General features: G+C 45.1%; 12 protein-coding genes across 12 annotated transcripts; 6 read left to right on the forward strand and 6 right to left on the reverse strand.

Moving 5' to 3' along the window:
• Positions 1 to 393: 393 nt before the first annotated feature.
• Positions 394 to 2,712, reverse strand: TOT_010001007 (conserved hypothetical protein; the record flags this gene model as incomplete). Its single annotated transcript, XM_009691558.1, has 1 exon — positions 394 to 2,712. One exon carries the CDS (start codon positions 2,710 to 2,712, stop codon positions 394 to 396), a length of 2,319 nt encoding a protein of 772 aa, XP_009689853.1.
• Positions 2,713 to 2,872: 160 nt separating this feature from the next.
• On the reverse strand, positions 2,873 to 5,701 carry TOT_010001008 (uncharacterized protein; the record flags this gene model as incomplete). Its single annotated transcript, XM_009691559.1, has 1 exon — positions 2,873 to 5,701. One exon carries the CDS (start codon positions 5,699 to 5,701, stop codon positions 2,873 to 2,875), a length of 2,829 nt encoding a protein of 942 aa, XP_009689854.1.
• Positions 5,702 to 6,239: 538 nt separating this feature from the next.
• Positions 6,240 to 8,349, reverse strand: TOT_010001009 (predicted protein; the record flags this gene model as incomplete). The annotated part of the gene is made up of 8 exons (XM_009691560.1): positions 6,240 to 6,497; positions 6,529 to 6,685; positions 6,718 to 6,845; positions 6,913 to 6,978; positions 7,010 to 7,202; positions 7,314 to 7,432; positions 7,463 to 7,607; positions 7,640 to 8,349. 8 exons carry the CDS (start codon positions 8,347 to 8,349, stop codon positions 6,240 to 6,242), a joined length of 1,776 nt encoding a protein of 591 aa, XP_009689855.1.
• A 470-nt stretch (positions 8,350 to 8,819) lies between these two features.
• On the forward strand, positions 8,820 to 10,054 carry TOT_010001010 (conserved hypothetical protein; the record flags this gene model as incomplete). Its single annotated transcript, XM_009691561.1, has 3 exons — positions 8,820 to 8,894; positions 8,939 to 9,304; positions 9,485 to 10,054. 3 exons carry the CDS (start codon positions 8,820 to 8,822, stop codon positions 10,052 to 10,054), a joined length of 1,011 nt encoding a protein of 336 aa, XP_009689856.1.
• Positions 10,055 to 10,246: 192 nt separating this feature from the next.
• On the reverse strand, positions 10,247 to 12,506 carry TOT_010001011 (HR1 rho-binding repeat containing protein; the record flags this gene model as incomplete). Its single annotated transcript, XM_009691562.1, has 5 exons — positions 10,247 to 10,402; positions 10,494 to 10,670; positions 10,753 to 11,044; positions 11,077 to 11,645; positions 11,676 to 12,506. 5 exons carry the CDS (start codon positions 12,504 to 12,506, stop codon positions 10,247 to 10,249), a joined length of 2,025 nt encoding a protein of 674 aa, XP_009689857.1.
• Positions 12,507 to 12,821: 315 nt separating this feature from the next.
• On the forward strand, positions 12,822 to 14,137 carry TOT_010001012 (DnaJ-like molecular chaperone; the record flags this gene model as incomplete). The annotated part of the gene is made up of 8 exons (XM_009691563.1): positions 12,822 to 12,927; positions 12,964 to 13,115; positions 13,145 to 13,247; positions 13,278 to 13,399; positions 13,448 to 13,567; positions 13,601 to 13,760; positions 13,862 to 14,007; positions 14,045 to 14,137. 8 exons carry the CDS (start codon positions 12,822 to 12,824, stop codon positions 14,135 to 14,137), a joined length of 1,002 nt encoding a protein of 333 aa, XP_009689858.1.
• An 879-nt stretch (positions 14,138 to 15,016) lies between these two features.
• On the forward strand, positions 15,017 to 16,133 carry TOT_010001013 (uncharacterized protein; the record flags this gene model as incomplete). Its single annotated transcript, XM_009691564.1, has 4 exons — positions 15,017 to 15,098; positions 15,134 to 15,342; positions 15,373 to 15,505; positions 15,544 to 16,133. 4 exons carry the CDS (start codon positions 15,017 to 15,019, stop codon positions 16,131 to 16,133), a joined length of 1,014 nt encoding a protein of 337 aa, XP_009689859.1.
• A 555-nt stretch (positions 16,134 to 16,688) lies between these two features.
• Positions 16,689 to 17,801, reverse strand: TOT_010001014 (hexose transporter; the record flags this gene model as incomplete). The annotated part of the gene is made up of 1 exon (XM_009691565.1): positions 16,689 to 17,801. The coding sequence occupies one exon, from the start codon at positions 17,799 to 17,801 to the stop codon at positions 16,689 to 16,691; it is 1,113 nt and encodes a 370-aa protein (XP_009689860.1).
• A 672-nt stretch (positions 17,802 to 18,473) lies between these two features.
• TOT_010001015 (hypothetical protein) lies at positions 18,474 to 18,626 on the forward strand (the record flags this gene model as incomplete). Its single annotated transcript, XM_009691566.1, has 1 exon — positions 18,474 to 18,626. One exon carries the CDS (start codon positions 18,474 to 18,476, stop codon positions 18,624 to 18,626), a length of 153 nt encoding a protein of 50 aa, XP_009689861.1.
• Positions 18,627 to 19,093: 467 nt separating this feature from the next.
• TOT_010001016 (Ubc protein) lies at positions 19,094 to 19,489 on the reverse strand (the record flags this gene model as incomplete). The annotated part of the gene is made up of 1 exon (XM_009691567.1): positions 19,094 to 19,489. One exon carries the CDS (start codon positions 19,487 to 19,489, stop codon positions 19,094 to 19,096), a length of 396 nt encoding a protein of 131 aa, XP_009689862.1.
• Positions 19,490 to 19,875: 386 nt separating this feature from the next.
• On the forward strand, positions 19,876 to 21,392 carry TOT_010001017 (transcription factor TFIIE; the record flags this gene model as incomplete). The annotated part of the gene is given in 5 exon segments (XM_009691568.1): positions 19,876 to 20,085; positions 20,104 to 20,441; positions 20,521 to 20,770; positions 20,811 to 21,276; positions 21,313 to 21,392. The coding sequence occupies 5 exon segments, from the start codon at positions 19,876 to 19,878 to the stop codon at positions 21,390 to 21,392; spliced, it is 1,344 nt and encodes a 447-aa protein (XP_009689863.1).
• Positions 21,393 to 21,570: 178 nt separating this feature from the next.
• TOT_010001018 (queuine tRNA-ribosyltransferase) lies at positions 21,571 to 23,061 on the forward strand (the record flags this gene model as incomplete). The annotated part of the gene is made up of 9 exons (XM_009691569.1): positions 21,571 to 21,711; positions 21,756 to 21,891; positions 21,925 to 22,049; positions 22,081 to 22,181; positions 22,220 to 22,415; positions 22,444 to 22,649; positions 22,676 to 22,751; positions 22,781 to 22,922; positions 22,958 to 23,061. 9 exons carry the CDS (start codon positions 21,571 to 21,573, stop codon positions 23,059 to 23,061), a joined length of 1,227 nt encoding a protein of 408 aa, XP_009689864.1.
• Positions 23,062 to 23,191: the final 130 nt, after the last annotated feature.

The following is a 23,191-nucleotide window of genomic DNA, read 5'->3' on the forward strand; positions in this document are numbered from 1 at the left end:
CATTCTTGCACTCCTCGAACATGGTGACTGCGAGGCAGGCGAAGAAGAAGGTGTGCGCGTTGGGCCCTCTCAAGTGCCTGACGATAGAGCAGAGGAGCAGGTACTTGGCCTTGAGCGGCAGAGACTTGACCAGCCACAGAAACAAAAACAGTCTCGCGTTACTCTCTGACAGTTCCGGGGTCGAACCTGCAAATGTTCATTAATAGTTGTGTGCCCATTTTCCAGTAGCTAGCATAATACTAACTGGCGTGCTGGTAACTGGCATAATAACAAGTGAGTGGTACCGGTAACTACCAAAATACTAACAAACGCTGTGGTAAATAATAGCGGCATGGTAACAACTACCAAAATAATAACTGGCATACTAACCAAACGACACAGTAAGATAACTAATTAGCCGTATCGCTTACTTGGGTTGCTTGCAACGATCTCCATCGTGAGCGAGTTGAAGGTCATGACCGCCTGCGCAGGGCTGCCATTCGACTCCTCGGTCAAAATCAGACACAGCGCCTCCAGCTCCTGACTCGTGGGCAGCGAGGAGGTGCCGTACTTGGCCAGCGTGCTCAGCACCTTCGACACCAGGAGCGACGTCCTGTTGCGCGATATGTAGTTGGCCCAGGAGCTCGAGACCTTGGGCGGCACCTTCATCTCCGGCAGGAGGTCGACGCCCTTCATGCCCAGGCTCGGGCCCAGCGCGGCCTCGGAGCCGACGCTCGAGGCCAGGCGCTCTATTGCAAAGGTGCCGAAGAAGTTCAGGTAGTTGACGCTCACGAAGTCAGGGCAGAGACTCGCCACGTACTCGACGGAGTTGAAGTAGACGCAGGTGAAGTACTCCACGTAGTCGGCGCTCCTCTCGGCGTCGAAGTCTCCGTCCTCGCCCCGCTCCTTCGCGGGGTCCTGGCTCTCCTCTCCCGGCAGGGCCTGCCTGCTCTGTGCGGCCGCCGCCCCTGCGGCGCCGCCAAACTCCTCCTCGCTCGCACCGTAGCTGTTGATCTCAGTCGTGTATATCGAGAGGAGGTTGAAGATCCTCGCGAGGACCGGCCAGCACTTCGTCGACTTCAGGCAGCCCGTGAGGAGCGAGGGGTGCACCAGGAGCCTCAGGAAGAAGAATGAGAAGCCCGGCACGCGCGTCGGGTTAACGTACTCGAGCGCGCACAGGAAGGTCAGCTTCGATAGGACGTAGTTGCTTTCGTCGAAGCGGTCGAAGTAGACCATGAGCGAGAGCCAGATGTTGTAGGACCTGAAGTAGTGCCCCTCGTGCACGATGATGCTTGAGAGGCAGGAGAGCAGCTTCTGCAGTGCGCTGCAGGGCGGTATCTCGCCGACGCCGCCCACCAGCCTCAGCATCACGTCGACCATTTTGCAGAGCCCTTCGAAGCACTCGTACAGCGTGATTGCGCTGCCGATTGAGCCGATGCTCGAGGAGCTCGCGTTGCTCCGTGCGTCAGTCGGCGTGGAGCTGCTGCTTTCGTTTCCTCCCGCTGCGTTAATCGCCGTCAGCCCTGGCGTCGCTTCGCCTCCCATTGTCTGCGTGTTCATGTTACTTAGCGCGTTCGGGTTTTTCGCGAGCGTGAATAGCTTTGACGACTTTTCAAAGTGTATGATCGTATACAGGCACGACGCGAAGAACGAGTCGGTCCCTCCCTCCATCTTAAAGAAGGCCTGCAGGTTAAACTTTTGGAAGAACTGGCGCCATGCGAAGAGCAGCGCGTCGCCCTCGACGTTCCTGCTGCACTCGATCCACTGACCGAAAAGGACTCCGAAGAGGAACCTTTGCGACTCGTTCACTGAGCATGGCAAAGGCACTCTGCGCGCTCCTCCGAGCCCGTCCATCTCCTCGTCCGCTCTGCTCTCCGCGTGATGCGCCAGCGGGTCAGCGTGTTCACTCGCCTGCTGCGACACCAATGATGCTGTCGTGCTGTCCTTGAAGTGCTGCAGACCCACCTTCGTGTTCATGTTCTGCTTCAGGATCGTCGTCAGGACCATTACGGTCGGCTTCGGTTTCGGGTCGTTTTGCGCCTCCACGATGTCCTTCAGCAGCTTCGCCTTTGCGTCCTCGATAAGCACTCCTGGGTGCGTCTTGCATTGCTCCGTGCCGCAGTTTAGTGCTGAGAGCTCTCTCAGCAGCGTCGCTGCCACGCTCAGTGGCGCCGCCTTCTGGTCTATCAGTGCTATTGCTGTGACCACGATTGCCATCTCTATTGCGTAGAGGTTTTTCCCTCTTTCCATCGCGAGCACGAAGTAGTGCGTCAGGTCCGGCCACTCCAGCAGCCTGTATCTCAGCAGTCCTGCCACCACCATGATGTTGAACAGGTTATTGTTCTGGTCCAGCGGCAGTGAGAAGAGTATGTTTGCCATCATCTGCTTCACTGCCGGGTTAAAGCTGTTGAGCCAGTCCAGGATGCACAGGATGACCTCCAGGTTAAGCCCTGAGTGCAGCCCTGGCCCCTCAGATATGAACATCAGCAGGCACTTTGCGATTGCCAGCGAGGCCACTTCTCTGCATCCTGACGTCTCCACCAGGTTCAGGCACTTGACGATGCACGAGAAGACCTCGTGGTCGTGCGGCAGGCTGTATAGTATTCTCAGCGACTGCGTGCTGAATACGTGCGGCGCCTTCCCCGGCTCCAATCCTACGTTATAAAAGGGCGGGGGGAACATTGATATGTCCCTCAAGGGCTCTCTCAATTCCCCCAGATACTCTTCGAACATACTCAGTATAGCGTACAGCCCGTCTAAAAATGATTTGTGTGTTGCTTCCGTCAATAGCTAATTGCTGCGGTATTTAATAGTGTAGCTAGTGTACTCTCTGTGTCATAACCAACAGTCATGTGCTCCAACTTTCATAATAAGGAGAATGGCACATATTTTACTAATACCTCTGTGTCGTATAAGTATCTAGTATAAAAATATAGCTGTAGCTGTTCTTACTTGAAACTGCGGCGTTCGGCGTTCCTGGTGCCGCCATCTGGTTCGCCGGCGAACTCATCGTCGGCACGCCCATCACCACCTGCCCCGGCAGCTGATGCTGCGCGACCCCCTGGGGCTGCAACTGCGGCGACGGAACTGCATTCTGCGGCAGCTGCTGAGGCATCGACGCCGGACTGTGCGGCTGCATCACTGTCGACTGAGGCGTGCCCAGTCCCTTCGACTGTCCTACGTTCAGAATCGTCTTGTACGTCGTCAGCGCCTGCTGGCCCTTGTTTCTGCTGTTCCAGCTGCTCAGGAGCGTCGGCAGGAAGTTCGGCGGCATCTTCGGCTCCCTGTGGATCGTCTTCATGATCTCCATGAAAAGCAGGTCACTTTCGCGCACTGCGTACTCCTGCGTGATCTTCTCCACCACGCTCACGCAGACCCCCAGGTTATCCTGACTCAAAATCTGCACCAGCTGCTCCACCAGCACCTGGTCGTTGCAGTCCTGCGTCCTGTGCGTCTGCAGCGATGACCTGAGGCTTTCGTGGAATGCCAGCCTCAGCGGCTCCTTGCACGTCGCTGCCACCAGGTTCGTCGAGAGCGACTCGAACATCATTCTCGTTGCTGCTCTCGTCACGTTATCGTCTTCCTCGTTTGCGAAGTCCTTTGCGATCAACACCTTCGTGCACAGTCTTGCGAGTGAGAGCGAGTGGTCGCACACCACTGAGAGCACGTGTCTTACTGCTCTTTCGATTGCCACTGGCACGAGTGCTCTGAACTGCGGCTGTATTTCGAAGAGTGCTATTGACTGCGATATGACCACTGCGTTGTGTAAGTTGTGAATCATGTTGTCTATGAACCTCGTCATGCTCATGTTGATCTGGTTGTGTGCGAAGTTGGTCGTGTTCGGCAGGTTCAGGTTCGAGGACCCTGGTCCCTGCTGTCCGCTGTTCACTCCCAGCAGCGCGTTGCTGGTCATGCCTGTTCCTATCCCTGCTCCTATTCCTGCTCCAATTGTGTTTGCCATGCTGTTTCCCATGCCTGCTCCAATGTTGCTTCCCATGGTATTTGCTCCTGGCGTCGCCATGCTACTCACGTTGCACGCCATGTTCGCCTGGCTACTCGTCGCCGTGGCTCCTGAGCTCGTCGTCAGCGTTCCTTCTCTGATCACCTTCGACAGCAGCTGGTTAAGCCTCTCTCTGTCCAGCGATGAAGTCGTCTGACTTCCTGACTGCAGGTGATTTGTTGACGACTGCAGCGTCGTCTGCGCATTCACTGCTCCCAGGTTAGAGCCTGTCACTGAGCTCGAACTCGAGCTCGAGGCTGCTGACGCTGCCAGGTTCTGTCCGGAATTCGGCGTATCGAAGTCCGGGCTCCCCTTCGGGTGGCTTTTTCCTGCGAGCAGGCTCGTCTTGTTACTGTATTCCGCCATCTCCAGGTTCAGGTGTCTGAAGAGCACCTCCACTTCGAACACCAGGTTCGTCTTCAGGTTCTGCAGGTTCCTTATTTCCATGAGGAACGACAGCATTGCCGTCGTCCACGGGTTCGGCGGCTTAAATATTTTACTCGCCTTAATGTTCTCTATGGTCTTGCATATGAAGGGCAGCACTGCCACCAGGTACCCGTTTTCGTACCCCTTCGTCAGCACTGCCTTAACGTCCAGGTGTCTGTGTATGATCGGCACGTTCCTGTGGAGCGTGATTCTTCCCAGCCAGCTCCCCAGGTTTTTTAGCAGCGTTCTGTACGCCAGCACGTCCTTGAACTGCTCCACGTTCTTCAGACACGCGTTGATGCACAGGTACGTGATCTGTATTGCCAGGTCGAAGAGCTTCGGGTAGCTCAGGTGCTCTATGAAGTTTGCGAATACGTCGTGCAGGTTGTGCTCCTTGCTCGCTCTCGTCCTGATGATGTACAGCAGCAGCCACGATGTGTAATCCTTGCTCAGCAGTGAGGACACTTCTCTCGCCTTCTTCTCCACGTCGTCCGGGCACATGTTGTTAAAGATTGAGTAGACGTGGTCTACTAGTGAGTCTGGCGGCACTTTGACGTCCACTTCCACGTCGCCCATGATGAGTTCCCACTCTCCCACTGACGACCTCACGTCCATTGAGTATCCCTGGGGCTGCTGCGGCGACGTCTTCTTACTCTGCTGTCCTTGCCCCTGCGTCGTTTCCTCCGCCTGTCCTATTACTATCCCCTTAGACTGGTCTATGTACGTACTATTTTTCATGTTATCCGTCATTATCGTCTGTAACTTTTCACATGTTTTATACAGCTGAGGGAACGTCTCCTTCACGTCTGGGATCGACAGCAGCGAGTTTGAGAACCAGGGGTACGAGGCTATTGAGTTCTCGAACTGCGAGAGTGCGATTGTTCCGAACTGGAACATTTTCGAGGTCTTTCCTCTCTTCAGCGCCTCCAGGATGCAACGCGTCGCCAGTAGCAGCAGTGGCCCGTTCGACAACAGGAGACCGTGCTTGATCATCTTCCCGAAGAGCTCCGCCGTGATCGACAGCTCCTGCAACGGGTATTTTGGGAAGAACCTGCACTCGTTGAACAGAATCTTCAGCATTGTGTTGTACACACTCCGGTTACGCGACTCTTTTGGGCAGGAGCCCAGGTGCTTCATCACCTCGATCATCTGATCGGTGGAGATTTGCGAAACGTACAGTTTGTAGAAGTACTTGTTGACCACATCTTCTTCGTTCGTAAAATCGGCCCAGTTGTCAAAGTCTACTTGACCAATCAAGGGATCTGGATCCGCGTTTACACCAGATGTGTTTTCCATTCTCTATTAGCCGAATCAAAAGGGGTTATAAGAAACTCGGTGAATCTCTGATTTTCATAATATCACTTAATAAATTATGGTACAAAATGCGATTAACTATATCTGAAAACTCCTTTGAAAACTCTCATATAAGGGTAGCCGATAATATAATTTACAGTGGAGAAAAAAATTACGGGCGTATTCACCAACACCAATGAATTGTTGAGAAAATGTGTAACAAATATGACCGGTGTTATAAAAATTAATTAAAAATACAAGATTGATAGAGTTTATTAAAATACAGGATTATTTGTAATCTACTTCGGGGTTACCACATCTTTTGGTGGGTATAAACACAGAGCCAGGTATTTACATAAATTCGGTAGCTAAATCACGTAATTTTTTAAAAATTGGTTATGTGTTTTATTTTCAAAACTGAATCGTGATCTACAATTTACACCGCGAACGACATCCGCTGCGGCTGTGCCGAAACTGTGGTTTTGCGCTCAGTGACGCACCTGTAAGTTGCCATCCTACTTCTTCGCGTTGTTTTTGCTGATTAGCTTGTATTTTTTCGAATCCTTCCTGCTGAGCTTCGTGGCGTCTCTACACCCCTTGCCCCCCTAACTCGTGCTGTCTGATGTGTAGCGCTTACCTCCCAGTGAGAGCTCGAGGCGGCCGTGTATGTCTTCGTGCACGACTTACAGACCTTGTTTGAGGAGGGCTGCTGCGTTGAGCAGTGTCCGCAGACGATAAAGTTGGCGTGTCCGCACTTGTGGTCGCTGACATCGTCGTGGCAGATGTCGCAGGGGAACAGCTACTCCATTGTTGTGACTCGGCCAACTTACCCTTCCGCAGCACGGGAATCTGAACCACCTGAACGACTTTTTATAGTGTTTGCACGTGCCGTTCGCCGGGAGCGGCGTCCCAACCTTGATGCCCTTTGGCTGTGGCGTCTTTTTAGTTTCATACTTCACGACCTTCTTCATTACGGTTTCGAGTGCCCTGCGTATTTAAGTTTCAGGCTTTAAACTTACGGCGCTGCCTGTTCACCGAATTGTACTCCGTGGAACGTGAAGAGGAATTTGTTAAAACAACCTCTGCAGATAAGGCTCTTCTTGTCCCCTGAACATTTATTGTCTATGTATGCATCTTCTTCATTCAGCTGACATCTTAACGGTCAACCGTAGGTGGGTTCAATAACAATAAAGCTAGCGCTAACCTATTTTAACCTCCCTGATCTTCGACTGTGTTTCACAGTCTTCGCAGGTCAACTTAAACTCGGCATGGTTAATGTCCTAAAACTCACTGTTATCATTGGAAACCAACTATGAAGTCCAGATTCAACATCGACAGCCGTCCAAAAGTGAGTTGGGACGGAAAGAACAGTGCGGGCGTGAACTCACACCGAATTGGCATTGCGCACTTTTCGCAACTCCTGCTATACACTACTGTCTTTTCTCCGAGGTCGGCCAGTGTCACTTCCAACCTGTGTGCGCACCTCAGACAAACGACGTCCATTCTAAAACAGTGAAATGTTACGGTTGTGGAAAAAAGGACAATAGCCAACTTGTGTATAAATAAACCTAGTCGTACTGTTGTTTACGTTTATTCGTGCGTATCTAAAACCTACGAAAACGTTCCAATCATCCCCAGCGACAACTTGGTCATTTCCAGGCCCGTGAAACTGAGGGGAGCAGTCTTGTCCAGTGAATAAGATGGTGGATCCTGTTTTTCGGGCTCGGGAGGCTTCTAAACTTGGGTTAATTGTGCGTGACTTACGTGTTTCTTCACCAGTACCTCCCTGCAGCGCATAAACCTCCTTCTGCACTCCGCGGGGCTCCTCGTCTTGACCAGCTTCGAAATCAGAACCCACCTCTCCACGGGGTCAGCCGTGCCCTTGTATCTCACCAGCCCATCTTCCAGACTAAATAGAGGGTAAGGGCTGAAATAACGTACCACTTCTGTTCCTCTAAAGTCCATGGGAGTTCCACCTTTTCATTTTTTTCTGACAAGCCATTGGTTTTCGAAGAACCGGAATGGTTCTGGGACTCAGACTCATGATCAACTTGTTTATTCTCTAAAGATGGTTGGGTTGGCTGGTTGCTAGCTGTGATGTCTCCCGACTTGGTTTTTAGGGAATTTGAAATGTTGTAAATGGTGACCAGGTTCTTGTCCAAAAACTTCAACGATTCATAAATTATATACTTTCTGAGCTTCTGGTTCCTAGTGATAAAATCATACAAGACTTTCTTGATCGACTTTTTGAAAGCATCGGACAGTTGAGGGTCCTCGACCGTGATATCATCAGCGTCCTCAATTGAATAGTAGGTTTCACAGTTCTCTGAATCATTGGGGTGTGTGAAATTATCAGACTCAGCACTGGTGGCGGCTGATTTGCGATCTTGAGGAGGTTCAGTGTAGGAATCCAGGGACTTCTGGGTGTATGTGCGATGGAGTTTCAACTGAATCCTAATTCCCTCGGGTGTGGATAAGACGGATGCATCAAAGTCGGGATCGGTGGGTTTAAGCAGAAGGGTGAGTGATACTGAATCGTTATTATACACTTTTTCTATGGAGTTGGCCTCACTGGAGCCAGCGATGTGGAACGAATTTTCGAACATCTTTTGGAGCTTAAAAAGCTCCACAAAGCAATCGTCTTGCTTCATTTTAGTAAAATAATTTCACCTCAGTAAGAGGCCAAGTACTACATTCTGAAATGAATTAAATGGATGTTGAACATGATAGATATCTAATGATTTATACAAATAGTTGGGTTGACTCGGCATAAAATCAATTTAAATTTATAAATTTTTAGTAAATTTATAGTTTTATTTTTATATTTTTAAAATTAATCATGAATTGAATTCAAATTTGACTATTTTTTACTAATGTATGTATTCGTATTGTACATTGCCAGTTAATACAGTCTTCCACAAATACATCCCATTATACAGGCTTCTATATCTTATTTAGATATTATTTTAATTACGTTATTCCCTTTTTAATTCCTATTCAGTTTTATATGTCCAATTGCTTTTGCACCTCAATGCATCTCGTTCCTTTTTCCAATTTTTCGTATTCCTCTTGAGATTCATCGATTTTATCTAAAATGATCACCAAAATATGCTAAATTAATATGGAGAAGTGTATGTGTATACTGTATGTGTGTATATCTTCACTGTTTACTAATATCGCAAGAGTGTCATCACTGGTACCTGTCTAACTACCTTATTTTCTCACATATATGCTGTTTAGGCACATAATCCCTCCGGTTTGGGGGCTCTGGTAGTCGGTTCCGCTACCTACCACGAAACTCCGCTGCACAACCTGGACGACGTTGCCGACCTGGGTGTGGAATCAAGCGGAACGAGAAAGGACCGTCTGCACGAGCTGGAGGAGATCCTCGAGGACGAGTCCCAGAGCCCCGACGAGCAGTCGGCGTCGAGGTACGAGGAGAACGTGAAGGTGTTCGACAACCCGGCGGTGCTAGAGGCGACTTCGCACCCGACCGAGGACGAGGTCAAGGACTTCCAGAAGGTCAGTCAGCACGAGCTTGCAACCAGGGACGACCACTTCGACGCCCTGAACACGCTGATATCAGAGCCGAAGCTTTTAGATTTCGTGGACAGAATGCTCAAAAAGGACAAGGGAAAGAAGGAAGGCCCGGCCGAAACGCCATCTGGCGCAGCCGATAAACCAGCTGAACCGCCATCTGCTACGGCCAATAGTGCACCAGAAAAACCCAGGTGGGACTCGCCCAGTTGGAAGGGCGACCGTGGTGGATCAAACGCGCCAACCGAGGCAGGTGCAGACAACGCGTGGAACCCTGGCGGGGGCAGCGGCCCAAGAGGTTTAAATGGCAAGCCCGGCTCCGCTACGGGCAACCCTCTGGGCGTTCCCCTCCCCAATCCATTCAGCGACCAGTCTCAGAGGGGCATCCTGGGCAAGTTTCCGCCGCTCAGCGTCAACGCCCGCACCAGGAACCACTTCCACGTCCTGAACGTGCACCACCACTACCCTCAGCCGCAGGACTCGCCCAGGTACCCTGAGGGCGTCAAATTTGCCCAGGGCTTCTTGACCAAGGAGTGTTTCGAAGGCGGCTTCGACGGCCAGCCTGGCTCCCAGAGCTGCTACTGCTCCAGATCGGAAACGTGCAGGTGCACCAAGACCTACATGATGCTACTGTCCATGTGCGACACTCTCGTCAACGACCCCTACGTGAAGCAGTTCTGCGGCCACCACGGCGTCAAGCGCGACCACCCCAAGCTCAACCACCGGTTCGCCAGGAGCCAGGACAACTCCGTGTCCGACGCCTTCAACGCAGTCCATGGCGCCATGTGCAACTACAAGGGCTTCGGGCACTGCAGGTAGGCCCTTTCGCTTTACATCCATCCTTTCAACGCTCACTTCTATTTAGGAACGTATTGGAAATGGAAAAATTATGTCAGTGTACAAAGTGCGATTAAATCAATAACTCAATCCATCCTTACTGGGTGGACAAGGGTCAAAACAATTTATCTTCTCTACGTGGACATAAAGTCAAAAATAACCTAAATTAATCAATTATTTAGTTATGTGAATTGGTTTATTAACATTGTACATAAGTTTTTTCATATAAGCTGCTCTTACCGAATATGACTCAAACAACACTGCAGTGTTAATGAGGTCACGTGTGGAGCTAAAGTAATCAAGTATGTTTTCGGCCATTCCAGCCAAGCTCTAAAGGTGTTTTAATTTTATCATGCTTAACCGTATTCATCCTAGTTGGTAGTGGTAATTCTCTTCACCTATCTATTCGAATCGCACTCACCTCCACGTCAAATTCATGATTTTTTTGCTTCAAATGGTCCACCAATTTTGAATTCTCTATGTTTTCCAGGGTTCCTGTCTTCTCAAATTCTGTGAACTGAAACTTAAGGGTCCCGTTTACATTCTCAACTTGGACGGTGGCCGAGGCCGCTTCGTTCGACAGTTTCCAAACGTTCTTCTACGCATATTTGTAAGCTTATGTGCGTGCTTATCTAGGTGCGTATGCACACCATTACTTATGGTAGTCTCTGTTGCCTTACCTCCTTAAATGTGTACTTAGAGTGCGTCGTCCTATCTTGAAGCTCCTTCGGCATTATTTTCGACAGAATCGATTTGTTGTTTGACTTGTAACTCTCGAGGACGTAGAGATTCCATACAAACTCCTGTGCTGTGGAAATTACACGCACGAACTTACCCTGCTTGTACAACTTCTCCATGGTATCGTGAAACTTTTCCGACAGGTGGTCGTCGAACTCTTCCAGTCCCAGTTCCAAATCCTCCTCCTCTTCTGTTCCCAGGAACCTATTCATCACCAACTCCACCACAGGTTTACTAAAAATAATCGATGCTGTTACTGCAAATACCTCGTCGACATCTTACTGTTCACCTGCTTAACTCTAAGTTTCTCTTCTTCCAGGTAAAAGTGGAATACCAGTGGAAACAGAAACTTAGTCGCCTCCAGGGACGGGAAAAGCAGGTCCTTAGGTGCCAGTATCACCATTTGAAACGAGTAGTTGTGGTCCTTCAGCACCTTAAAGTTAATCTCTCTAAGTGGGTTGGATTGTGCAAAGTTGTTCAGGTGCGTCAGCAGATCAAACAGCTTCCTCGGCAACTTCTTCGAGTCCGTCATTTTCCCGACGCTCGCCGACTCAAACTTGAACGTGCTCGGCAGTTCACTCAACTGATTCTTCAGAGCCTCCAGCTTCGCCAACACCTCTTCGTTTTTCGACTCCATCTGCTGCATTTCCGCGTTGGCGTTTTCCACTTCTCTTCTCAGGTATTCGCACTTCGACCGTCCTGACAGTCTTTTCGCCATTTCGTTTCTGATCATGTTCAGGTTTTCTTCGTGCTCCGTCTTCGAATCTGTTGCGACTGTCTGCTCCGGCATAGAAAAGTTAACTCTTATTCTATTCCATGACAGTGGCTCATACGACTACGCATTAATGAGTAACTTAAAACTTACCATTTCCGTGGTCGCTATTTTGTTCAGAAACACAACTCTCTCCATAAACTCCACTATGAACGAGTTTGTCATCGTTTCTCTGCTCTTTAACACATTCAGCATTGTCTGAGATACTGTGTTGTAAAACACATAGTTTCTGTTTGCTTCTCTCAGTCCCAGGGCCGCCTCCAAAATCTTATTGGTTTCACACTCACTCAGGTTCCATTTGGATATTTCAAGCGCCGTTTGTGTGTGTTCAAACAATTTTAGTGACCAGTTGTACGCCAAAATTGTTGACAGAAACAACTGGACCATCACTGGTCGGTCTTCTTTAGTGTTAAATTCTATGCTCGTCAAGTTATTCTGGTCCTCCTTCGGAAAGTCTTCTATGTTATCCTGTTCATAATCCATCTCAACATTTTCATTTTCCAGGTACAGGAAAAACGATTCGACCAAATTATTAAAATACGATACCGCGTCCGTTACATTGTTATCAATGACCTTGAAATTCGGTAAAGAATTAAGGCAATCTTCAAACAAACTCAAAGATTCGTCCATGTAGTCCAATCCTATTTCCGAGGGTGTAATAAGAAACTTTGTATCAGTGAAGTGTTTCTTTACGTATTCCAAATCTAATAGTAAAGTTGAATTTGTAAGTTTAGGTTTTTTAACGTTTTTCGTTAATTTTAGTTCATTCTGTTCTGATAAGGAAGGATAGAACAGAGATGTTGTAACATCTTCGAAAGAATTGTTATAATAAAATATTTCAAGGGGTCGTTTAGAATGTTTGTGTGTATTCTCTTCTAAGTTTGAATCTTTTAATATATTTGAAACAATCGAAGGCCTAATCATTTTAAAAATAAAACAAAAAATTTAATTTACATTTAGCAAGTTTGTGTGAAAAAATGCCTACTTAAACTATAGTTTCGTGACACTTGTTTATAATTAATAGGTAAAGGTTGCGATGATAAATTTATAACAAATATATATAAAATTGAAAGTTACACATAAAAATTTGAGCTATTGGGTGTATTGGCCCAATTAACACAAAATCGAGTATTTTAGGCTTCTAATACACTTATTTTGGACCGCAGTGAATTTAAAACAAACAAATTTCAATCTTAATGTGTAAATAATTGTTGTTTTTCAAATTTTATCGGTGTTCAAATGGGTTTGAATGGTTTGTTAGGCCACTCAGTTGTTGCAGCTTTAGCCAACAGCCTTCTTCTAGTTGGCGAAAACATGGTTACAAAGAAAGTAAATTCTTTTTTCAGTAAGTTGAGAAGATAAAAATCAATAAAATTAATAGGATGCTCACTACACGTACTTATCGCATCAGTTCTTTTCCTCTGCGAACTTCCAAAGTTCAAAGACACATATTTCGCATATTTGGGCCTTCCAATCACGGCCACACATAGCGAAGTACTGAAATCGTACGATACGATACAAGAACAACTTAAGGTAGGAAAGTAAGTTGACAGAGTTTATAGAACGGAGCACCGAAAGTGGTTGCAATGATTAAGAGAGCGTACGAAGTGCTGTCGAACCAGGAAACGAGGATTCTGTACTCACTCTACGGAGACGTAGCAATAGGTGAGTGGTAAAATATTAAAAAATAAGTAGCTGCGAAAACGCCACAGGACTTTACCATTATCCTAATCACAGTGTCATTCTCATACTACGCACTGTCAACGATAGTTTGTTGCGTATTCAACAGGTCAAACAGACTGAGATTCGCAAGATACGTAAGCGAAGAATAAATTATAAAAAGAAAAATTAACAAACAAAAATAGGTGTGTGTCCTTTATAACGCAATTGCATTCTTTTTGGAAGTGGAGATGAGGTTTTTCTACGCAAGTATCATGACACACGTGTTTTATCTGAAAACACTGCTCCCGTATCAACATATTGAGGTAAGGTCGTGAAGGCAATGACAATTAATGTAGTTTTTGAGAGCAATACCGCCATTTGTAATGATGGCAGCATCGCTGTTCACACACTTCTTCACAGTAGACTACGATAAACTTAACTTGTTTTTATGGCAGTCTACAGTAGCAACAAACACAGCAATAATTGAAAAGATGTCAAAGGTTGTAAACGCAACAGGTACGTTTTGTCAACATATGAGGTGGTGTACGTGTATATAAGAATAAACGTAGATGTATATGTGTGTTTTTGTACTCATACGTAAGTTAATAAGCATACAGAATATCTTAAAAATGTTGGAACGGATGACATTAACGTGTCAAAGGACTTGTCCGATTCGGCAGAAAAGGACGGTACACTAGGAGATATGTTAAATTCACTTGATGAAGATAAAAAGAAAAGGCTGATGGACCTACTGAGTTCAGAAGTAAGTTACCACTGATTAAAATTAATAAAACGTTTAGAGCGGAAAGAAGAAAAATAGAGTACTAGATATGTTAAAAGTAGGTGTGATCTACTTCGTGATGTTTATTTCGATGAAAGTATTTTTTAAATAATTTTTTAAATTTATAATACACGAATAAGTAAACCAGTGTGTGTAAACTTAAATAAAAACAATTCAAATAAGTATAGAAACTAAAAGTGAATGTGTGTATATAAAAATAAATGAAGGAAATGTGTAAAATAAATGGTAGAAGTTAAAATAAAGTGGAAGATTGAAGTAAATAAAAAAATCAAAGAGAGAATGAAGAATAAAAAAGTAACAATAAAAAAATAATAAAGAAGGAAACTAAATTGAATAATAAAAATTGAAGAAGATAGAATGTAACTAAATTTAAAAATAGGTACAGAATAAAATAAAAGGAAAAGCCGGAAAAAGGAAATAGAATGGTGTAAAAGAAGAAGAGAAAAGGGGTAATGAAAGTTAAATAAGAATAAAGTTAAATAATAATAGAAAGGAAGATTAAAAATATAATAGAAAAAACAACAAAACAATATAAATAGTTTATATGCATAGAGCACGATGTGGCATTATAATTTATAGGGGACCAAAGAGTACATCAATAGAAAACAAAAAAGTAAGGATATTGAAGGCAGTATAAAAATAATATTCACTGTAAAATTTAAATAGGAACTTGTAAGTTTAAAGAAAATTTAAAAAAAAAGTAAAAGTAGTACCAATATTGGCTTTTTGTTTTAAAATTGATAAAGTAACATCAATTTGAACCATATCATAAAAAATTAAAATTATAATTGTAATATAAAAGAATTAAATATAAGGAACCGAAAGGTGTTGGAAAAATTGTAAAGTAAAAAGTAAGAAGAAGATAAAGTAAAAATAACAAGTAAATAATCCGTTAAGTAAATAAATTTCGTGTATTTGGTGTTTATAATAAGCACAATTGATTTAAACAAGAGTAAGTATTGAGATAAAAATGGATGAAGTCGTGAGTGAAAGATGGAGTCCATCGAGGTCGCCAATAACCTCGGAAATAAACGTGCCAAAACCAAACGAAGGTAAGATATGTCGAGTAAATAATAATGATGAACAGATGACGCGGAAACAGGGCTGAATTACCTGAACCTGGAGGGCTCGGAGTATAACTTTGGATCGGACCAGCCGCTGCTGTACAGCGAAACGACGCCAAGGTCGGGAGTGTGGGCAGTGAGGTTCATGGTGATAATGTGGATCGTGACGACGTTCCTGTTCTTCTTCTATCGCAAAGAAATCTCAGATTTAATCAGAAAACTAGCAATATACGTAAGTGCGAGCACAAGTCATGTTTCGTAGTGTTCGGAGCAAGGAAAACTGGTCTACCTGTACTATATTCTCCTTTTCACAGCCTCAGTGCCACTGCTCATGTCGATTGAAATACTGGTGGTGGCAGCAGGATTTATATACTCACACATACACGGACACGCATGTAAGTTTAAGGCGCCTCTGGGAAATAACGCATTTCAGACGGAATCATCATATCGGTGGTGACGAGTTTTGTGGGATACCTGGCCTCGATGTCGATCTGCTTCTTCCTGGCGAGATACTTCATCCACTCATTCGTGAACCGCCAGTTCCGCTCGTACAGATACTACAACGCGCTGATGACGGCGACGGAGCGAGACGGCTTCAAGATGGTATCGATCATAAGGCTCTCCCCATTCTTCCCCGGCGCAATCTGCAGTTACATCTTCGGCACCACGAACGTGGCCTTCAAGGACTTCTTCTGGGGGTCGGTGGGCTACGTGCCCTCGCTGGCCTTCTACTCGTACGTGGGATCGCTGCTCGAAAATCTCACATCAGACGGTAAGTTAGGCCAATTTTCAAAAACTCGCAGAGCCAGTTCACGGTTGGAGGACGGTGATATTTATAACGATCTCACTCATAGTTTCAATCGGAGGTATGATCTACGCGTCAAACTTGACGAGAGAGCATCTTCCGCAATAATGTTTACACACTGCTGCATGGAACAATACATAGTGTTGCGTATCAAGTTGTCCCACATTACTGATTCATGGAGTGTGATAGTGGTGTGTCAATCACCTGTGGTAGCGTGACTTGCTTGATGTTGTGCGTAATGATAACTTGTTATTACCGTACTTTATGGTTATGTTAGTGATCTTATTTGTATTATTGTATGTGTGTGTATATACACATGAATGTATATGAGGTTGTGTGTATATGTACATGTGTATGAATAGATATACACATACACATGAAAGTAAAGTTATTACCATGTACACACATATATATACACGTACACATAAACATGTATACATTTACACATGAACATGTATACAATTACATAAACATTATATATAAACATGTATATTATATATAAACATGTATATTATATATAAACATGTATATTATATATATAAACATTATCACACACAAACATACTCAACGTCAAATACAAATATCACATATTAGGATCATACAAAACGTACAAAAACCATGTAAAACACCCATGTAAAACATACACGTAAATTATACGGAAACACACAAAACGTACACAAACATATAAAACGAAGAGATCATATTTAAAAGTAATAAATTACACTTATATAAGTGTATTTTGATTCTAACGTGTAAATAAAAATTAAATAACATTAATCATATGCCTTGCCCGGTGGTACTCCTTTGGTTTCCTTAATGAATATGATGACGTAAATAAGGTTGAAGATGCAGAAGCCAAAGAGAATCACGTTAACAAGAACCTCAGAATAAGAAATCAGAAACTCGGAGATAATGAGGGAAATGGAGGCGCACATCCAGTTAATGAAAACGGCAATACTGTAGGCGCCGTTTTTATACTCATTAGCGTACACCTCGGATAAGTAAACCCAAGTGACACCACCCATGGAAAGTGCAAAACCTAAAACAAAGCCGAAAGAACCAACTGCAGTGCTTATTCCAACCCACGAAGCCTCCTTACCAATCGGCTTACTGAATGCGGCGAGAGTGCAGAAGAGCGTCGACACCGCCATACCATACGTGAGCAGAGTTTTTCTACCGTACTTGTTGATGATGAGAGACAAAACTATGGTACATATAAAGTTGATTATGTTGATGAGCGAACACATAACCGTCGACTTATAAGTCCTTCCCATGAACTGGGCAAATAATTCAGCTACATTCGATGTGAGAATAGTTATACCAGTGAGCTGCTGGAGAGCCGCAAGGACGAAAGAGTGAACTATGGGCTTTCTGTACTTGGGGTTCCTTATAGCCTTTATGAACGGAATGTTCGGCGTGGTCTTGGCGACCTCCTGGTCCCTGTCGAACTCGTTATATATCTTGTCGACCAATATCACGTCGTGCAACTTGGCAATGAGGTCGCGAGCCTCATCGGTCTTTCCGGCTGCGATGAGCTCGCAGGGCGTGTTGTAGGTGAACACAAAGTGGATCAAGACGAGGCCGATCACTGAACAAATTATTGGCAAACCCTGAGCGGCACGCCATATGAACTTATCCATGTCGTTGAGCGCAAAGGGCTTTCCGAACTCGTCGAGATTGTCAACAATTCGCATGTGGAGCAGCTGCCACCCAGTCGACAGAAGCTGTCCGAAAGTGATGAACAGGGGGTAAATCACGGCAAAGGCACCCCTGGAGTCCGGGTTACAGATTTCAACCAGGAACACGGGGGCTAGTGCCGAGAGACCGATTCCCATGCCTGACACCAAGCGTCCGACAAACAACATCCCAAAGTTCACGGAGGCCATCGCAATGATCGAACCGACGATGAACAGCCAGTTAATTATCATTAGGGATATTCTCCTTCCCAATTTGCCCAAAAATCCAATCAGGAGGGAGCCGATGGCTGCACCGATGAAGGTCGAGCCATTGGCGAGGCCGGCGTACACCTGGGACTTGTCGCAGTCGTAAATGCTCGATTCGTTCAAACACCACCCCAAATCGACGATTGCGAACTCCTTCGAGATGTTGAAGCTAACGCTGGATAAACCGAAGTTGAGGGCTGCCAGGGAAGCGATGGCAACACCGGAAAGCAAAAGAGGGGAAATTTTAGGTGCCATTCGAGAGAGAGAGGGGAGAAAATTAGTTAATAATGATAATAATCGAAATCATAAAGTACAGCACTTAGGGTGAAGATATATATACTGACACACAACTCTCCACCCCCCCATGGCAAAGGAGCGCTAAGTGGAATCACAAAAGAAGTGCGCTACGAAGAGTGCTACACATCGGGACAACGAGGAAGCTTTACACTGGAGGAAACAAAGTGCAACGGCCAAATACAATAAATTAAGAGTGAAAAATGTACCAGTGTGTAAAGTTAAGCGAATAAGATAAAAGTGCTTCAAATAGGGATTCCGAGAAGCTGATATTTTCATCAAGCTTAAACCATATCAAATAAACCACCTATGTAAATAACTATGAGAAAAGTGGGAGCAAAGGATCTAATCAACCATTTAAATTGCATATTTTTGAGCGCCAGAAATCAATGGATTTTTATCCTATTAATGATAAAATTGGTTTACAAAGAGTTTCTTTCCTATCTCACAGAGAGTATATATACTGTTTCCTGATTCCTAAACATATTTGCGTTTAATATGACCCTATTTTTCTTGTGAGGATCCTAAAAATATGTTTACCATATCCATCGAGCAATAAATTCGCGCTTAAAACAATTTTACAAACCTTGATACATTACACACCTTTATATTAAAACACCATTTTGAATCCATTACGATGTTTATATAAAGATAATAGAATTTGATAGTTCTAATAGTTACATCAGTCTATCGTCTTTTATTCAAAATCTACACTTACTTTATATATATAACACATTTCCATATCACCATGCCTTCTATACAAAATGTTTACAATTTACGCCTAATTCTATATGATATCTATGTTTATGTGTTACAGCTTTTAGAGACACTCACTAAAACAAAGTCACAATATATCGGATGTTAACATCAATATATGAACACAAATGGACCGATATCCTTGGACATATAGTTGAAAGGAGTAATAAATTATTATGGTGTGCTTAGTTTCCACCCTTGATCTTCTTCTTTGGCCTCAATTGGCTGCACCTTCCACACTTCTTCTTGCGACAATTTGTAGCCCTTGGTGGAAGACGAGCATAGCATCTCCTACATATCATCTTCTCGCAGTTGTACTTCTGGGCCAATATGACGAGTGAGGGTTCAATGATACCACCACGCAGCCTCAGGACCAAGTGGAGAGTACTCTCCTTCTGAATGTTGTAATCACTGAGCGTCCTTCCGTCCTCTAGCTGCTTGCCTGCAAATATGAGTCTCTGTTGGTCCGGAGGAATTCCTTCCTTATCTTGGATCTTGGCCTTGACATTTTCAATGGTATCACTAGGCTCAACTTCAAGGGTAATAGTCTTCCCAGTTAAGGTTTTAACGAATATCTGCATCTTGCTTCCTAACCTGTAAAATTAAATGTTAAAACGAAAAAAATGAAATATAACTAAAAGGGGGTAAGTAAATATTAATATCTGGAGCCGATTAAATGTAAGTAAATAAATTCTTACTTAAGATTAATAAAAATTAGAAAACAATATGACGAAGGTCCGAAATTATCTCAAATACTTCAAAGTAAGTGAGTTGGGGATCGTACACTAGCTCAAGTCGGGCGGCATAAAATATTCGTTAGACCCTAGATTTGGTTTTTCAAAATTATTTTAATCAAATTTTAAACACATATATCGCATTGATCATAAAAAACCTGTAATTAGGTGATCAGGTACACACATCAACGAATTAAGCCTTCAATCCACAATTTTTTTTAGAATAGACGCCAATGACAAAAGATAATGAGGGTAAAAGAATGAAACTGGAAGAATTAACTTCAGTAATATGTACATCTCTAATAAAATCGAAAAGTTGTTTAAATAAATCATCAGATAAAGTGAATTATACAGACAAGACTGAACTAAAGCAATCTTCAGCCCTGTTATCAGACCATTTAGTTTCAGTACAGCAAGAGTTCAACAAGTGGATCAGCCTACATGTAAAAGAGTGAAAGTAGAGAGTGAAAACCATGGATTCTACGGTTACAAAGGGCCAAACGGCCATGCCAAACATGGCAGGAGATATAACGAAAAAGGCCTACGACAAAGAGACGTTCGCGTCGCTCATGGAGTGCTGCAGCAGACTGTTCTTCTGCGACGAGGAAATAGTTATAATAGACCTTTTCCTAGCAACGGAGAAGGCAATTTCTGAGAAGGACCTGGAGGACGAATTGGGGCTCTCAGATAACAGACTGAGAGAACACCTGTTTAGACTTGAGAAGCAAGGAATACTGAAAAGATTCTCAAGTTCAACAGTGACAAACATTTTAAACAAACCCCAAAAAACATATAAAAAGTAAGTTCAATCGATAAAATTGGGAATACTTGGCATTTAATTAATAAGTATAAGACGAATGCGGCCAATAACCATTCAGGGATACAAGAGAAGCAGCATCATCGCACTCGTACTGGAGAATCAACAACCACGTAATCCTGGCAATACACTATAAGCTGACGAGAATGGAGGAAGTGCTGCAGCAGAGACTGAAGGGACTCCACGAGTCGGACAAGTTCGTGTGCCCGAAGTGCGAGGAGACGTACGACTCGCTGACAGTGCAGACGCTGGAAATGGACGGATTCGACGCACATTTCATATGCAAGTGCGGAACGAAGGTGGAACTGGACGTAAGTTTAAAAGACGAAGGATAAAATCAAAACAAAACAGGACAAGTCGACGAAGGAGGACATATACTCGTCGCAGCAGAGAAGGTTCCAAGACCAAGTTAAAACACTTAAAAAGTGCCTCTACGACGCATGGGGAATGGACGTGCCGGAGTTCCCGACGTTCACAAGGAAGCAGGAAAAGTCAGCGGAGGCAGGAAACCTGGAGTCGTCGAGCGTAGTGGGAGACAGCTCGAGCATGGTGGGAGGAGAAAGCAGCGTGGCGAGCGGAGGGAGCGAGTTGCAGTACAAAACGGCAGGACACACAGTGTCAGATTCAGGAAGGCCGGAGTCCTCGGCGCTGGCGGGCAGGACGGACAACAGGAAGATCAAGTTCCACATGAAGGTGACTCCGAAGGACCCGTCGCCGTCGTCGATCGCACAGAGGCCGAAGACAATGACACAGAAGCCGCAGGAGGCGGAAAACACACAACACACAAAGTCGTGGGAGAAGAAGCACGAGGAGCCAGGTAAAGTGAGAGAACGTAACGGAATCGTAGACGAAGTACCGGACTTTTACATATCGAAGCTGAACAAGACAGTAAGCCTAATGGGTAAGTTGGAATCTGCACAAAAACGCATTTAGAGGCACAGCAGTACCAGCAGCACATGACGAACCTCGAGTTCGAGGTAAGTAGGACCACCCATGGGGACCTCATCGCACATGTAGAACTTCGTGGAGTTGCAGGACAAATACCTGAACATAATTTGATCGAATGCCTTTAAAACTAAAATAAATGTAATATACCTTAAATGTACGTGCTATGGCTCTTAAGTTCAGTGTGTTGGCGGCAGATGGGAGAGCACGCACAGGAGAGCTGATTCTACCACACGGAAAGGTAAAAACGCCAGTATTTATGCCAGTGGGAACGAAAGGAGCAATAAAGGGGCTAACGTACGAGCAAGTAAGAGATATAAGCGCTAAACGATGGAAAACACCGGTGTTTAGTTGGAGTCGGTGGGATGTGTGCTGTCGTTGGCGAACACATACCACATGGCGTTCAAGCCAGGGAAGGAGCTGCTCGAAAAGGCAGGAGGGATCCACAATTTCACAAATTCAAGGCACAATTTCCTAACAGATTCAGGTAGGAGGCGGTAATTAGAAGAATAGCGTCCAGGAGGATTCCAAATGGTATCACTGTCAGAACTGTCAAAGGTGACAGAAGAAGGAGTGCACTTCTACTACCCGTACGACGAGAAGGAGGAGATTCTGCTGACGCCAGAGGAGTCGATAAGAGTACAGGTGCGGAAAGCGAAGAATGAGCGGAGTTTAGAATCAAATAGGCGCGGACGTAATAATGCAGCTGGACGACGTGGTGTCCTCAGTAGTGAGAGACAAGGAGCGGCTGGAGCTAGCAGTGCACAGAACAGTGCGGTAAGTCGCCGCCATGATGCTGAACATCGCCTCCACAGCTGGCTGGACAGATGCATCAAAGCGCACTCGAGAAAGGATAGTCAGTCGCTTTTCGGAATAGTACAAGGGTCAGTGTACCCAGATCTGAGAAGGACATGCCTCGAGGAGCTGAAGAAGAGGGACCTGCCAGGCTACGCAATAGGTGGACTCTCAGGAGGAGAGGATAAAACGGAGTTCTGGAGAACAGTGGAGCTGGTAAGAAAGAGCAAAATGTAACGCGTAGTGCACGAGAGAGGGAGTGGGCCTGCCCCCGGAAAAGCCGCGGTACCTCATGGGCGTAGGCTACGTGGTGGACCTGGTGGTGACGGTGGCGCTGGGCTGCGACATGTTCGACTGCGTGTTCCCGACGAGAACGGCGCGCTTCGGGACTGCGCTGACCGACCAGGGGCTGCTGAGGCTGCAGCACGCAGAGTACCAGTTCGACTTCAGGTACGGGAGCCAGAGTAATTGCTTAGCACATTAGACGAAAGCTGCGACTGCCTGTGCTGCAGAAAATACTCAAAATCGTACCTGCACTACGGATTCAAAAAGGTGAGCCCCTGCAGAACAAAAATGTCCAGGGAATCCTGGTTTCCCATCTGCTGACCTTACACAACATAAGGTACATGATGCGGTTGTTCGAAAGAATAAGAAGAGCAATAGAGGAGGGAAAATACGCCGAATTTGTTAGACATTTTCTAATAAATATGTACATTAACCAGGGTGAGCGTGAAATGTAAGGATAACTGAATATACAGGGGAGTTACCACCCACATGGGTCAGGGATTCACTCCTGGCTGCGGGAATAGATATTGCGGACTTATACGAGAATAAATCGCATGTAATCAAGTGTCACGAATAGTGTAAAACTACAGTGGCTAGCTGGAAGGAAAAGGATCCTTCCATTGCAAATCACTGATGTAAAACAGAAAGTTAGTAATGTAATATAAAAAATCAACATTCTTGAATAATTAAAAATCCATACATTAGTA

Source organism: Theileria orientalis, chromosome 1 (assembly GCF_000740895.1).
Source record: "Theileria orientalis strain Shintoku DNA, chromosome 1, complete genome".
Classification (NCBI taxonomy): Eukaryota; Apicomplexa; class Aconoidasida; order Piroplasmida; family Theileriidae; genus Theileria; species Theileria orientalis.